Raw genomic sequence first — 17,365 nt, 5'->3', positions numbered from 1 at the left:
TGCTCCCGTGTTCTGTTTGTCTGCCCCGATGTATTCGAAGCGCCTGAAGTTGTCAACAACAATTTCACTATCCAAGGAATTTTTGGATTCTACCAGGCATACTGAAACATGGTTATAAGTTTCATGTTTCGACAGCAATTCCAAGTTTTTAATTTCTTTCACTATGCTCACACCACATTGTTACAGTTTCGGCAATAAATTTTCATTTCAGTATGCGATAATCGTCTCAACACCTGATTCATTCTACAGAAAACCAATTTCAGTGCGAACTTTTAATTTAATCTATACAATATTTCATTGAAACTAGCCTCGAAACAAGTTTCCCAATTAAAAACTACCAAATAACAATCCTAGGAAACAAATGTATACTTACTTGATAACACAAACTGCAGTGGTCAACAGCACATTGGGATGTACCAACGTTCCAACGCAAATTGTCTGTGCTTTTTCAATTAACACTATTCGGTAAAGCCACGGGAGATGATGTGGCAGCGATCCCCCTTGACCCAACCTGTCAAGGTTCGTTGCGATGATTGGCTGTTTAATATAAAATGAAAAAAAATGAACATTACTATTTGAAATTTATGTTAGACTACTTCCCTAAGTAAGCCTAGCATTACTTATTTTAATTAAAATAAAAATAAATTCCTTTTTACAAATTAAACAATGACCAGTAAGATGTTACAAACAAACCTTCGACATCAACAGTTTACACTAAGGTACCTTTTTACATGGGGGTTACGTATCGTGTTGAAAAAATCTGTGTTAAACAAAACCGTGATAATTGCGTAAACCGTGCTAAACAAAAACCGGGTGGAAAATTGGACGTAATAATTCCAAAAATCGTAGATTTAATTATTGATTAGCAGATCGGCTGAAAAGTTCGTATCGTTTCTATGAGAGGGCGCCACTAGAATTAAATCCATACCATTTTCAGTTTGTACCAACCTTCAAAAGATACGTGTATAAATTTGACAGCTGTCTAATTAATAGTTTGTGAGATATTGCATTTTGAGTGAAGCTACTTTTGTTATTGTGAAAAAAATGGAAAAAAAGGAATTTCGTGTGTTGATGAAACACTACTTTTTGATGAAAAAAGTGCCGCCGATACCAAAAAATGGCTTGATGAGTGTTATCCAGACTCTGCACCGGGCGAAGCAACAATTCGTAAGTGGTTTGCAAAATTTCGTACTGGTCATATGAGCACCGAAGACGATGAACGCAGTGGACGTTCAAAAGAGGCTGTTACCGATGAAAACGTGAAAAAAATCCACAAAATGATTTTCAATGACCGTAAAGTGAAGTTGATCGAGATAGCTGACACCCTAAAGATATCAAAGGAACGTGTTGGACATATTATTCACGAATATTTGGATATGAGAAAGCTTTGTGCAAAATGGGTGCCGCGTGAGCTCACAATCGATCAAAAACAACAACGAATTGATGATTCTGAGCAGTGTTTGGAGCTGTTATATCGAAATTAAACCGATTTTTTTCGTCGATATATAACAATGGACGAAACATGGCTCCATCACTTCACTGCGGAGTCCAATCGACAGTCAGCTGAGTGGACTGCACGCGATGAACCGAACCCAAAGCGTGGAAAGACTCAACAATCGGCCGGTAAGGTTATGGCGTCTGTATTTTGGGATTCGCATGGTATAATTTTCATCGACTACCTTGAAAAGGGAAAAACCATCAACAGTGACTATTATATAGCGTTATTAGAGCGTTTGAAGGACGAAATTTCAAAAAACGGCCTCATTTGAAGAAGAAACAAGTTTTGTTTCATCAAGACAATGCACCGTGTCACAAGTCGATGAAAACCATGCTGAAATTGAACGAATTGGGCTTCGAATTGCTCCCTCATCCACCGTATTCTCCAGATTTGGCCCCCAGTGACTTTTTCCTGTTCTCAGACCTCAAGAGAATGCTCGCTGGTAATAAATTTAGAAGCAATGAAGAGGTAATCGCTGAAACTGAGGCCTATTTTGAGGCAAAGGACAAATCGTACTACAAAAATGGTATCGAAAAGTTGGAAGATCGCTATAATCGCTGTATCGCCTCTGATGGCAATTATGTTGAATAATAAAAACGAATTTTGGCAAAAAAATGTGTGTTTCTATTAAACGATACGAACTTTTCAGCCGAACTGTTATTTGATTCGGTTTTTGTTTGATTTATTATTTATTATTTGATTTTGTTTTTGTTAAAATGTGACTGTTACTTCATAATAATAACTGAAATCTAAACACCAGCCTGAAGTTACAAAACCCTTCTTAATCCACCTAGTGGTGTGATAATGCCTTTCTCTTCTTTCATAACAGTCTCATGAAAATATGTTTCATACATTTATTAAATAATTTTAGACGCCAATTGATTCAGATTGACTCGAGTAGTTCACAAAAGCATGCTTCAGTGTTTATGTCACACAGTCAGCATCATTTTTCCAAACTAGTGCTTGACATTTGCGTTGCCTATTTGTATGAGAACAATGATGCTAATCTAAAAAAAGCCTTCTTAGTCCACTTAGTGAAATTTTCATATATCTTGAAAAATCACCATAGGGGGGAGTACATGAAATTTTCAAAATCGAAAAAAAAATTTTGATGCCAAAAGGCTTAGAATTGCATGAAACGTCGAGATTTAGTGTCATCTCGAAAAAAAATTGTTTGGAAAAAATCGACTTTTTGGGACTTAGAAAAAATATGAAAATTTTTCTAAGTCCCAGAAAGTTGATTTTTTCAAAAAAATTTTTTTTTGAGATGACACTAAATTTCGATGTTTTATGCAGTTTTAAGAGTTTTGGCATCAAAAAAAATTTTCGATTTTGGAAATTTCATGTACTCCCCCCTATGGTGCTTTTTCAAGATCGATAATTGTCAAACCTTTACCACCGGGCAGCACCCCTTAAGCATGTCCGATTTAGGTCAAATTTTGCATGAAGGCTTTTTTCGAGGTGCTTAAACTTTTGAGCACTAGAACTTTACGAAAATAGAGTTGATCCCAAAATTTTGGCACCCTTATATATACAAGAGCGGTAAAAATCAACGTGTTTTGTCGGTTACGTCACTTATACCATCATATATCTGGAACCAAAAGTCACAACCATTTGATCTTCGAACTTGATCAACGGCCCGACAGTAGCTTTCAAACGAGCCCAAGTTTGTTAAAATCGGATCAGCCATCTCTGAGAAAATTGAGCGCGTTCAAATACAACGCTTTTTGTCGATTACGTCACTTATACAATCATATCTCCGGAACCAAAAGTCACAGCCATTTGATCTTCGAACTTGATCAATGGCCCGCCAGTAGCTTTCAAACGAGTCCAAGTTTGTTCAAATCGGTTCAGCCATCTCTGAGAAAATTGAGCGCGTTCAAATACAACGCTTTTTGTCGGTTACGTCACTTATACAATCATATCTCCGGAACCAAAAGTCACAGCCATTTTATCTTCGAACTTGATCAATGCCCCGATAGTAGCTTTCAAACGAGCCTAAGTTTGTTAAAATCGGTTGAGCCATCTCTGAGAAAATTGAGCGCGTTCAAATATCTTCGAAAAGTGCACACACATACACACACACACACACATACACACACACACACATACACACACACACACACACACACACACACACACAGACATTTTCCGATCTCGTCGAGCTGAGTCGAATGGTATATAACACTATGGGTCTCCGAGGCTCCGTTCGAAAGTCGGTTTTTCCAGCAATTCTAATACCTTTCTATAGAGAAAGGCAAAAAGGTTCTAGTCATCCTTGATAGATCACAAGTTAAAATTTGCACATTTAGAGCAAATTCAGCAGCTAGAAGTTTTATATTGAAGATCTATAATCGAACTGAAACTGGAACAAACGTATCCCCAGCAAGCCGTTCTAGTTTTATTTATTCGACCAGTTCTTCTGTCAAATTTAAAACTGATATACGATGCCGCTCTATTTTTTGTATATTTGAAACACAAGTAAAACACTGCTGGGGCTGCCAGTTTTTTTTTTGTTATAAAATCTAGATTCAAATTTTAAAACTGACATAAATTATGCATCTAGAACTAGAACACTGCTGAATCAGATACAGACTCCCGATTCTTGTCCATAATTCAAGTCCAGAAATCAGGTCCTGGAAAAAAAACTCAGAACTAGGATCCAGAATTCATTCCCAGAAAAAGAATACAAATTTATAATTCAGATACAGAATCAAATTCTGTAATTCTAGTGCGAAATCTAAAATTTAGGTCAAAACCTCATTGCCAGAATAAAGATTTTATAATTTAGGTCCAGAATTCTGTTTCGAAGTTCAGTTTAAAATTCAAATCCAGGATCCAAGCCCAAAATCCAAGTCCAGAATCCAGGAGTCAGTCGAGTGTTCAAAATTAAGGCTCAGGTTCATAATTCATTTCCAGAATTCCGCTTTCAAAATTCAGACCGACAATTCAATTCCAGAACTCATTTCCAGAATCCAGCTCAGCTCCTGAATTCAGATCTAGAATACATTTCCAGAATCCAGGCCCCAAATCCAAATTCAGAATTTTTTATTGATGCAGAATATTTTTGTTGAAGCAAACTGCCTTAGCTCTAAGATGCCAAGAGTATTTCTTAACTGTATTTAAGGGGAGTGTATGATCTAAACGATGGAAAAAATAATCATTGGTGCAAACATTTTTTCAGAATTATCGTTCAACAAAATAAATTCAAATGCTTTGCTGATAAAAAGCATCATTTGAACAACATTTTGCATTTTTTTTTTCGTGCTAAATATTGAGAAAGAAGTTGGAAGAGAGGTATCTTTGAGGACACTTCTTTAAAATCATGACTTGTGGTGTCCACTGTATATCAGCGCAGATTAATCAAAATTGAACAAATCAAAGCAGCATAGTAAGAGTAGAAGTTTTTCTAGACCCCAACGTTTCTGTTTGATTTTTTAAATGTTTTTGCCTTTCTCTATAGAAAGGTATTAGAATTGCTGGAAAAACCGACTTTCGAACGGAGCCTCGGAGACCCATAGTGTTATATACCATTCGACTCAGTTCGTCGAGATCGGAAAATGTCTGTGTGTGTGTGTGTGTGTGTGTATGTGTGTGTGTGTGTATGTGTGTGTGTGTGTATGTGTGTGCACTTTTCGAAGATATTTGAACGCGCTCAATTTTCTCAGAGATGGCTGAACCGATTTGAACAAACTTGGGCTCGTTTGAAAGCTACTGTCGGGCCATTGATCAAGTTCGAAGATCAAATGGCTGTGATTTTTGGTTCAGGAGATATGATTCTATAAGTGACGTAACCGACAAAAAGCGTTGTATTTGAACGCGCTCAATTTTCTCAGAGATGGCTGAACCGATTTGAACAAACTTGGGCTCGTTTGAAAGCTACTGTCGGGCCATTGATCAAGTTCGAAGATCAAATGGCTGTGATTTTTGGTTCCGGAGATATGATTCTATAAGTGACGTAACCGACAAAAAGCGTTGTATTTGAACGCGCTCAATTTTCTCAGAGATGGCTGATCCGATTTCAACAAACTTGGGCTCGTTTGAAAGCTACTGTCGTGCCATTGATCAAGTTCGAAGATCAAATGGTTGTGACTTTTGGTTCCAGAAATATGATTGTATAAGTGACGTAACCGACAAAACACGTTGATTTTTACCGCTCTTGTATATATAAGGGTGCCAAAATTTTGGGATCAACTCTATTTTCGTAAAGTTCTAGTGCTCAAAAGTTTAAGCACCTCGAAAAAAGCCTTCATGCAAAATTTGACCTAAATCGGACATGCTTAAGGGGTGCTGCCCGGTGGTAAAGGTTTGACAATTATCGATCTTGAAAAAGCACCATAGGGGGGAGTACATGAAATTTCCAAAATAAAAAATTTTTTTTGATGCCAAAACTCTTAAAACTGCATAAAACATCGAAATTTAGTGTTATCCCGAAAAAATTTTTTTTTGAAAAAATCAACTTTCTGGGACTTAGAAAAATTTTCATATTTTTTCTAAGTCCCAAAAAGTCGACTTTTTCAAAAAAATTTTTTTTCGAGATGACACTAAATCTCGACGTTTCATGCAATTCTAAGCCTTTTGGCATCAAAAATTTTTTTTCGATTTCGAAAATTTCATGTACTCCCTCCTATGGTGATTTTTCAAGATATATGAAAATTCCACTAAGTGGACTAAGAAGGGTTTTTGCCTTTCTCTATAGAAAGGTATTAGAATTGCTGGAAAAACCGACTTTCGAACGGAGCCTCGGAGACCCATAGTGTTATATACCATTCGACTCAGTTCGTCGAGATCGGAAAATGTCTGTGTGTGTGTGTGTGTGTGTATGTGTGTGTGTGTGTATGTGTGTGTGTGTGTATGTGTGTGCACTTTTCGAAGATATTTGAACGCGCTCAATTTTCTCAGAGATGGCTGAACCGATTTGAACAAACTTGGGCTCGTTTGAAAGCTACTGTCGGGCCATTGATCAAGTTCGAAGATCAAATGGCTGTGATTTTTGGTTCAGGAGATATGATTCTATAAGTGACGTAACCGACAAAAAGCGTTGTATTTGAACGCGCTCAATTTTCTCAGAGATGGCTGAACCGATTTGAACAAACTTGGGCTCGTTTGAAAGCTACTGTCGGGCCATTGATCAAGTTCGAAGATCAAATGGCTGTGATTTTTGGTTCCGGAGATATGATTCTATAAGTGACGTAACCGACAAAAAGCGTTGTATTTGAACGCGCTCAATTTTCTCAGAGATGGCTGATCCGATTTCAACAAACTTGGGCTCGTTTGAAAGCTACTGTCGTGCCATTGATCAAGTTCGAAGATCAAATGGTTGTGACTTTTGGTTCCAGAAATATGATTGTATAAGTGACGTAACCGACAAAACACGTTGATTTTTACCGCTCTTGTATATATAAGGGTGCCAAAATTTTGGGATCAACTCTATTTTCGTAAAGTTCTAGTGCTCAAAAGTTTAAGCACCTCGAAAAAAGCCTTCATGCAAAATTTGACCTAAATCGGACATGCTTAAGGGGTGCTGCCCGGTGGTAAAGGTTTGACAATTATCGATCTTGAAAAAGCACCATAGGGGGGAGTACATGAAATTTCCAAAATAAAAAATTTTTTTTGATGCCAAAACTCTTAAAACTGCATAAAACATCGAAATTTAGTGTTATCCCGAAAAAATTTTTTTTTGAAAAAATCAACTTTCTGGGACTTAGAAAAATTTTCATATTTTTTCTAAGTCCCAAAAAGTCGACTTTTTCAAAAAAATTTTTTTTCGAGATGACACTAAATCTCGACGTTTCATGCAATTCTAAGCCTTTTGGCATCAAAAATTTTTTTTCGATTTCGAAAATTTCATGTACTCCCTCCTATGGTGATTTTTCAAGATATATGAAAATTCCACTAAGTGGACTAAGAAGGGTTTTTGCCTTTCTCTATAGAAAGGTATTAGAATTGCTGGAAAAACCGACTTTCGAACGGAGCCTCGGAGACCCATAGTGTTATATACCATTCGACTCAGTTCGTCGAGATCGGAAAATGTCTGTGTGTGTGTGTGTGTGTATGTGTGTGTGTGTGTATGTGTGTGTGTGTGTATGTGTGTGCACTTTTCGAAGATATTTGAACGCGCTCAATTTTCTCAGAGATGGCTGAACCGATTTGAACAAACTTGGGCTCGTTTGAAAGCTACTGTCGGGCCATTGATCAAGTTCGAAGATCAAATGGCTGTGATTTTTGGTTCAGGAGATATGATTCTATAAGTGACGTAACCGACAAAAAGCGTTGTATTTGAACGCGCTCAATTTTCTCAGAGATGGCTGAACCGATTTGAACAAACTTGGACTCGTTTGAAAGCTACTGTCGTGCCATTGATCAAGTTCGAAGATCAAATGGTTGTGACTTTTGGTTCCAGAAATATGATTGTATAAGTGACGTAACCGACAAAACACGTTGATTTTTACCGCTCTTGTATATATAAGGGTGCCAAAATTTTGGGATCAACTCTATTTTCGTAAAGTTCTAGTGCTCAAAAGTTTAAGCACCTCGAAAAAAGCCTTCATGCAAAATTTGACCTAAATCGGACATGCTTAAGGGGTGCTGCCCGGTGGTAAAGGTTTGACAATTATCGATCTTGAAAAAGCACCATAGGGGGGAGTACATGAAATTTCCAAAATAAAAAATTTTTTTTGATGCCAAAACTCTTAAAACTGCATAAAACATCGAAATTTAGTGTTATCCCGAAAAAATTTTTTTTTGAAAAAATCAACTTTCTGGGACTTTTCATATTTTTTCTAAGTCCCAAAATTGTATGAGATATGATTGTATAAGTGACGTAACCGACAAAAATCGTGCTATTTGAACGCGCTCAATTTTCTCAGAGATGGCTGAACCGATTTTAACAAACTTGGGCTCGTTTGAAAGCTACTGTCGGACCATTGATCAAGTTCGAAGATCAAATGGCTGTGACTTTTGGTTCCGGAGATATGATTGTATAAGTGACGTAACCGACAAAAAGCGTTGTATTTGAACGCGCTCAATTTTCTCAGAGATGGCTGATCCGATTTTAACAAACTTGGACTCGTTTGAAAGCTACTGGCGAGCCATTGATCAAGTTCGAAGATCAAATGGCTGTGACTTTTGGTTCCAGAAATATGATTGTATAAGTGACGTAACCGACAAAACACGTTGATTTTTACCGCTCTTGTATATATAAGGGTGCCAAAATTTTGGGATCAACTCTATTTTCGTAAAGTTCTAGTGCTCAAAAGTTCAAGCACCTCGAAAAAAGCCTTCATGCAAAATTTGACCTAAATTGGACATGCTTAAGGGGTGCTGCCCGGTGGTAAAGGTTTGACAATTATCGATCTTGAAAAAGCACCATAGGGGGGAGTACATGAAATTTCCAAAATAAAAAATTTTTTTTGATGCCAAAACTCTTAAAACTGCATAAAACATCGAAATTTAGTGTTATCCCGAAAAAATTTTTTTTTGAAAAAATCAACTTTCTGGGACTTAGAAAAATTTTCATATTTTTTCTAAGTCCCAAAAAGTCGACTTTTTCAAAAAAATTTTTTTTCGAGATGACACTAAATCTCGACGTTTCATGCAATTCTAAGCCTTTTGGCATCAAAAATTTTTTTTCGATTTCGAAAATTTCATGTACTCCCCCCTATGGTGATTTTTCAAGATATATGAAAATTTCACTAAGTGGACTAAGAAGGCTTTTTTTATTTTAGATTAGCATCACTGTTCTCATACAAATAGGCAACGCAAATGTCAAGCACTAGTTTGGAAAAATGATGCTGACTGTGTGACATAAACACTGAAGCATGCTTTTGTGAACTACTCGAATCAATCTGAATCAATTGGTGTCAAAATTAGTATCCAAAATTATTTAATAAAAGTATGAAACATATTTTCATGAGACTGTTATGAAAGAAGAGAAAGGCATTATCACACCACTAGGTGGATTAAGAAGGGTTTTTGAATTTTCGGTGGCTGTTCAAAGTGAAAACTACGATTTTTCACGAAAAAAATCCGCCATTTTGTAGCTGTAAAACCTCCCCAAAGTAACAAACAACAAAAAGGAAATCGTTGGGGTGTGGTTTTTTATGTGTAGAAAGTGTGTGCAAAATTTGAAAAATTTGGTTTGGTAAATGATGGACACGGACTTTCAAAACCTGCTGTCTAGAAAAACGCGTCCAAAGTTTTTTGTCTATAAAATCAATTGAAACAATTTATTACTCCAGGGAGCCCGTAGGGTCTAACATTTTCAAAAAATCATATATTTTCTTTCAGAATCTGTTATGATGAAACAATTTAAGAATGTTTCGTCTAGTTTTTAAGTCAATCGAAGCAGAAATCTTGGGTCTGTGTGCAAAGCTCTTATTTCTTCGCAGTATGAGATAAGTAAAGATGAATGCCCATAACTTGCTGAGTTTGGTTCCGATAGACTTGAAAATTTCACAGAATATTCTTGAAATGTTTTACTATATGAAAATATAAAGAAAATAGTAAATGATTAGTGTTAGACCCTACCCGCCCCTTAAGACTAGGATAATTTCATGAATTGTAACGTTGTTGTTTTTGGTTCACATTGTCGTATGCTAACAATCGAAACTCTGAGGGATCCAGTCTTCAGTTTTAGTCGGTAGTGGCTTATAGGATGAATCTTACATAGGGACAATGGACAATGTCCAGATGACGTGAGTACTTGTCGATGGTAGTCGTATTTTTTTGTTCCTGTGGGAACTGCCCACTTGGCTGCAATATGATCTTAAAATGGTTTTCAAAATGGCGTTGTGGCGTTTACAGTTCCAATGCGGGATTTATGATGTAACACTCAATAGAACTACTAAGTATTAACTAAAATTGAAAATGTTACTTGAAATAACATTACAGCAAAACGAAATAATGTGTGTTCGTCTTCATGGTCCTTGTTAAAAAATTGGAGGGGGCAATTATTTTTGAGTCTGCCTCGGGCGCCAGAGGCAGACTGTGACAATGAAACACATAGAACTTCAACTTGGCAGTTGAAACAGAGCAAGGAAAACTTCAAGTGACTATAGGTATACGGTTATTCAATTGACGAACTATTCTGGGAGCTTCATTAGCCTATCGCAACAAAAGTCAAATGGATATGCTGACAGTCAATGGCCATAAATTTCGTTCTCGTCTAATAATATTCGATTGAAATGAAGTTTTACCGCACTGCACAGTGATTCAAACGCGCGATTTCACGCTCTTAATTGATAACTGATAGGAACGAGGTTTTTGAGGTACAGTATTTTCAGCAAAGTTGCTCAGAATGATAGACGCCATCTTTTGGCTAATTTTATTTATGTGATTAATCCCCCTAAAGTGAGATAAAAATATTATTTTAGTTCAGAGCCAACATAGAGGCTAAGTTACTTCGACAAAGTTCTTCAAAAAGTATTTCAAACAAATTTGCTGAAGATACTATTCCCGTAACTTGAGTGTGATTCATGATATAATATATTTTCTGACAAGGGTGTTCTAAAACCAGTTTTTGTAAGAAAACACATATATTTTCAATTTATATGAGTATTTCATTTCATACAAAGTTTTTCATCATTAAAAATTACACAACTTTCTCAAACATACTATGCTGCTATCTTTTCAGTTTAATGAAATAGAACCATTTTCCATGTTTTTTGACAAAACATATCTATCATCAAAAGGCGCAGAAAAGTGCAGATGAGACTACCTACATATTAAACTACTTTGAAAGAGCTCTCTCTGGTTGAATTACTGATATACAATGAACCTTATCATTGCAAATATCAAGGGCAAGGGTATTTGAAAAGAACATATCTCGCCTGCAGACGACCGCAGACGAGTAACTCAACCACGGTATGAAAGCTCTTTTGAAGTAGTTTAATATGTAGGTAGTCTCATCTGCACCTTCCTGCGCCTTTTGATAATAGACAAGTTAGAATTTTATTTAAAAAACACGAAAACCTGCTCTATTTCATCAAACTGAAATGATAGCAGCATAACAGATCGGCTGAAAAGTCCGTATCGTTTCTATGAGAGGGCGCCACTAGAATTAAATCCATACCATTTTCAGTTAGCACCAACCTTCAAAAGATACGTGTATTAATTTGACAGCTGTCTGATTATTAGTTTGTGAGATATTGCATTTTGAATGAAGCTACTTTTGTTATTGTGAAAAAAATGAAAAAAAAGGAATTTCGTGTGTTGATGAAACACTACTTTTTGATGAAAAAAAGTGCCGCCGATACCAAAAAATGGCTTGATGAGTGTTATCCAGACTCTGCACCGGGCGAAGCAACAATTCGTAAGTGGTTTGCAAAATTTCGTACTGGTCATATGAGCACCGAAGACGATGAACGCAGTGGACGCCCAAAAGAGGCTGTTACCGATGAAAACGTGAAAAAATCCACAAAATGATTTTCAATGACCGTAAAGTGAAGTTGATCGAGATAGCTGACACCCTAAAGATATCAAAGAAACGTGTTGGACATATTATTCACGAATATTTGGATATGAGAAAGCTTTGTGCAAAATGGGTGCCGCGTGAGCTCACAATCAACACAATGCACCGTGTCACAAGTCGATGAAAACCATGCTGAAATTGAACGAATTGGGCTTCGAATTGCTCCCTCATCCACCGTATTCTCCAGATTTGGCCCCCAGCGACTTTTTCCTGTTCTCAGACCTCAAGAGAATGCTCGCTGGTAAAAAATTTAGAAGCAATGAAGAGGTAATCGCTGAAACTGAGGCCTATTTTGAGGCAAAGGACAAATCGTACTACAAAAATGGTATCGAAAAGTTGGAAGATCGCTATAATCACTGTATCGCATCTGATGGCAATTATGTTAAATAATAATGAAGAATTTTGGCAAAAAAATGTGTGTTTCTATTAAACGATACGAACTTTTCAGCCGAACTGTTAGTATGTGTGAGAAAGTTGTGTAGTTTTTAATGATGAAAAACTTTGTATAACATGAAAAACTCATATAAATTGAAAATATATGTGTTTTCTTACAAAAATTGGTTTTAGAACACCTTTTTCAGAAAATACATTATATCATGAATTACACTCAAGTTACTGGAATAGTATCTTCAGCAAATTTGTTTGAAATAACTTTCTGAATAATTTTGTCGAGGTAACTTAGCTCCTATGTTGGCTCTGAACTAAAATAATATATTTATCTCACTTTTAGGGGGATTAATCACATAAATAAAATTAGCCAAAAGATGGCGTCTATCATTCTGAGCAATTTTACTTAAGATACTCTACCTCAAAAACCTCGGTTCTATCAGTTATCGATTAAGAGCGTGAAATTGCGCTTTTGAACCACTGTGCAGTGCCTGTCATACTGAAGTTGTGTGTGAAACTTTATCCAAATCGGAGCAAATCAATTCTAATGTTATCACATTTTCTGCCTGTTAATTTCCGAAATTGCTCAGCTACTATGAAGTCAGTAGTATGAAATGTAAGATGTGGATCAACTATACAATTAGTACTCTAAATAATAAGTAGTTTCCTAAACTATTATTATAATGTGCATCGAATTAAAAAAATGACACATGTCATACCATATCCCTTGTATAACATCATAAACTAGTTTAAATGCAATACTAGAACCAGACGGATTCGGCATTGCAATTCCATTCCTCAAATCATCTTGAACTGGTACCAACGGCTGCAACTAAATGCCTCGTTTGCGTTTATCTCAGCACGGAACCGTTAACGTTTTTAATGGAAATTGTTTCAACTATTTTATTGTTCGTTCCATACCATACGCAACCCGACACCGTATCGTTTGCTAGTGTAGTCATGAACCTGTAAACTTCATGGTCAGTACCAGTCCGTATTGTAGCTAGATTTACGTACATCGGCGGTGCAATCCCGGCTCGAGTGAACGCGTGCCGACGTCGGATGAGTTTGTGACGAAGAGCTGCCGCCGCTAGCGCTGACAGGTGTCATCAGTTGCAGTGGTGTTGAGGATATCCTGCCAGCCGGCTCGAGATGTGCTTCGCCGGAGGCTGATTTCGTTCGGATAGACGCGATGGAACTGTGACGGAACACCGCGGCAACGGCATTCTGAAACGTAGGCTCGATGGAGCGGTTGAATTTTTTCTTCCGACAGCAATGGTCACGACATGTCGCATGGATTTTTCTGCAATGGATCGAAATGCAAGGAGAGACGAAGAATCAGTTATGTACTAGAACTGCGGTTGGGGCGAAACGTATAAATAAATTAATGGATGGTTTTATTTCTGTGGTGTATCATTGAAAAAGATAATCGGATGGTAATTATAGTATAGCATTTAGCCGTCCAACGACTCTATAATTGGCACCGAACACAACCCGATTCATGGACATTGTGAATTTATATTCTGCATAGAACACGGTATTCAATTTGCTATAATGAACCGCAGAATCCCTGCAATGGCACTCTAGTATTTTAATAAAAATAGTCGACTTATAGTTGTGGGACATATATTGTCTGACACTATTAGCACCTAGGATTGTATTTGCTTTATAGGTATGAAATTGATTTTATACTACTTGTCAATTGTTCAATCGTTTTTGGTTCTAAGGAAAGCGTTTTCATAGATTTTTCACAGACCTCTTTGGTTGAATTTCACCAACTGCTATCCTTTCGGTGAACTGAAGATTTAACTGATATGTACAATAATGGATCCATGCTTCATCCAATGTAACGTATGAACCCAAAACACTCTTGTGACCCAACAATACGTGTTGTTTTTTTATCAATTATGAGAAAACGCTGAATCAACTTTGCAAGGCATTGTCTCGTATTCAAATGTTCCTATCTCCTGCAACTTCGTTTTTCGACTTTCTATAACGATGCAATGATCTTACGAGACAATTTTCGGAAGAACAGCTCCAATTGGACGACTAGAGCGAGGTGCATCATCAATGATTGCACGATCACGTTTTAATTCAGTAGTCAATAATAATTAATTTGCTTAGCATTATCCGCAATTTTTGGCTTGTACGGATTTGTTTTTTACTTGAAAACAATGTATTATCAACGAACGAATTCTTTTTGCCTTTCTCTATAGAAAGGTATTAGAATTGCTGGAAAAACCGACTTTCGAACGGTGCCTCGGAGACCCATAGTGTTATATACCATTCGACTCAGTTCGTCGAGATCGGAAAATGTCTGTGTGTATGTGTGTGTGTATGTATGTGTGTGTATGTATGTGCACTTTTCGAAGATATTTGAACGCGCTCAATTTTCTCAGAGATGGCTGAACCGATTTTAACAAACTTGGGCTCGTTCGAAAGCTACTATCGGGCCGTTGATCAAGTTCGAAGATCAAATGGTTGTGAGTTTTGGTTCCGGAGATATGATTGTATAAGTGACGTAACCGACAAAAAGCGTTGTATTTGAACGCGCTCAATTTTCTCAGAGATGGCTGATCCGATTTTAACAAACATGGGCTCGTTTGAAAGCTACTGTCGGGCCGTTGATCAAGTTCGAAGATCAAATGGTTGTGAGTTTTGGTTCCGGAGATATGATTGTATAAGTGACGTAACCGACAAAAAGCGTTGTATTTGAACGCGCTGAATTTTCTCAGAGATGGCTGAACCGATTTGAACAAACTTGGGCTCGTTTGAAAGCTACTGTCGGGCCATTGATCAAGTTCGAAGATCAAATGGTTGTGAGTTTTGGTTCCGGAGATATGATTGTATAAGTGACGTAACCGACAAAAAGCGTTGTATTTGAACGCGCTAAATTTTCTCAGAGATGGCTGATCCGATTTTAACAAACTTGGGCTCGTTTGAAAGCTACTGTCGGGCCGTTGATCAAGTTCGAAGATCAAATGGTTGTGACTTTTGGTTCCAGATATATGATGGTATAAGTGACGTAACCGACAAAACACGTTGATTTTTACCGCTCTTATATATATAAGGGTGCCAAAATTTTGGGATCAACTCTATTTTCGTAAAGTTCTAGTGCTCAAAAGTTCAAGCACCTCGAAAAAAGCCTTCATGCAAAATTTGACCTAAATCGGACATGCTTAAGGGGTGCTGCCCGGTGGTAAAGGTTTGACAATTTTCGATCTTGAAAAAGCACCATAGGGGGGAGTACATGAAATTTCCAAAATCGAAATTTTTTTTTGATGCCAAAACTCTTAAAACTGCATAAAACATCGAAATTTAGTGTCATCTCAAAAAAATTTTTTTTTGAAAAAATAACTTTCTGGGACTTAGAAAAATTTTCATATTTTTTCTAAGTCCCAAAAAGTCGATTTTTTCAAAAAAAATTTTTTTCGAGATGACACTAAATCTCGACGTTTCATGCAATTCTAAGCCTTTTGGCATCAAACATTTTTTTTCGATTTCGAAAATTTCATGTACTCCCCCCTATGGTGATTTTTCAAGATATATGAAAATTCCACTAAGTGGACTAAGAAGGCTTTTTTTTTAGATTAGCATCACTGATTACAAATAGGCAACGCAAATGTCAAGCACTAATTTGGAAAAATGATGCTGACTGTGTGACATAAACACTGAAGCATGCTTCTGTGAACTACTCGAATCAATCTGAATCAATTAGTTTCGAAATTAGTATCCGAAATTATTTAATAAAATTATGAAATACATTTTCATGAGACTGTTATGAAAGAAGAGAAAGGCATTATCACACCACTAGGTGGATTAAGAAGGGTTTTTTTATGTATTGTTTCTAATTTCCGAAAAGTAGCCTCACAGAAAGCACAATAACTAACAGAATTGAAGACAATTGAATATCATGAAGTTTTGACAGATGAAATCTGTAAGTAAAATTTTGACAGATGAACCAGTCAATAATGGTTGATTTGCTTAGCACAAATACCAAGTAATTTTACCAAGCCATTTCTTCGCTGGCACAGATTTGTTACTATAAACCAGTGTTTTATCAACACACAAAAATCTCATTTTTCAAAAGTAGCCTCACAGAAAACACAACACCTATCAAAATCTGTTGTTATCAAACAATTTTATTACTTAGAGGAGAGTTTCTTGCATGACATGAAAAATATATAAAATACTTTCAAAACCCTTTAATATGTTTCATTTGAGTACATGTGGGACGAAACGCCCAATCATGGAAAACATGAAACACTTACAATCTAAATTTCGCAAAGTCATGAGCAGAGTTAATAAAAGTCATTTTCATTGACATAAAATAGACGAAAATGACAAGAAATTACTATCACTCTCGGCTTCGCTTGCAAACTATGATAACGAAATCCATGTCCAGTCAATGACATAAGCGGGACAGTAGTTTCAAAATTTTGTTTTTTCTTTCATTTGCCCTTTCAGTCATTTGCAGTTTTCAGTGAAAATCTCATAGTATGCAGTGTCGATATTCAACCGAAGCTGTGAGAATCGCAAATGACAGAAAAAGGTTTCACAGTGACTTTTACCTGTTGGTGCTCGAATTTGTAGTAGTTTTGGTTTCCAAAGAGGTTCTGGGGGGTAATTACTTCGATTTGTCATATTTTAGTCACTTTTTATATCCCAGCGTCACAGATTTTCAATACATCGATGAAAGAATGACAATTGAAATTCTGCTGATGCTCCCTGAAGACGTTAGTTTGATTTCGTCTTGTCGCAGAGGAAAGAGTGACGTTGGCAATTATACTCTCTCTTTGTTTCGAAGAGACAGGATGATCTTATACAAAGGGTCAACATCAATCAAAACAACGGTGCAAAACGTCACTTTTACCACACTATCCATATTAAAAGAAGTGACATCAATTTGAACTTCGAACATGATCAATAACTCGGGAGTAACCTAAGTTTGTTTAATTCGGTTCAGCCATCTTTGAGGTAATTGAGCAATTAGAAAAATACATTTACCG

General features: G+C 36.7%; 1 protein-coding gene across 5 annotated transcripts in view; it reads right to left on the bottom strand.

Annotated features, from left to right (window-relative positions):
- LOC131438387 (uncharacterized) overlaps positions 1–17,365 on the bottom strand; it is a 140,994-nt gene that overhangs the window by 46,751 nt on the left and 76,878 nt on the right. For all 5 annotated transcript variants that reach the window (XM_058608396.1, XM_058608394.1, XM_058608398.1 and 2 more), the window contains exons 4-5: positions 13,374–13,659; positions 374–537 (exon numbers count right to left, since the gene is read on the bottom strand). In XM_058608396.1, the coding sequence (XP_058464379.1) occupies positions 374–537; positions 13,374–13,659 (450 nt within the window). The remainder of the gene's footprint in view (positions 1–373; positions 538–13,373; positions 13,660–17,365) is intronic.

The sequence above is a fragment of the Malaya genurostris genome, chromosome 3 (genome assembly GCF_030247185.1).
Source record: "Malaya genurostris strain Urasoe2022 chromosome 3, Malgen_1.1, whole genome shotgun sequence".
Classification (NCBI taxonomy): domain Eukaryota; kingdom Metazoa; phylum Arthropoda; class Insecta; order Diptera; family Culicidae; genus Malaya; species Malaya genurostris.
The sequence above is the reverse complement of the archived record's forward strand: the minus strand, read 5'-3'. Positions and strand labels throughout refer to the sequence as shown.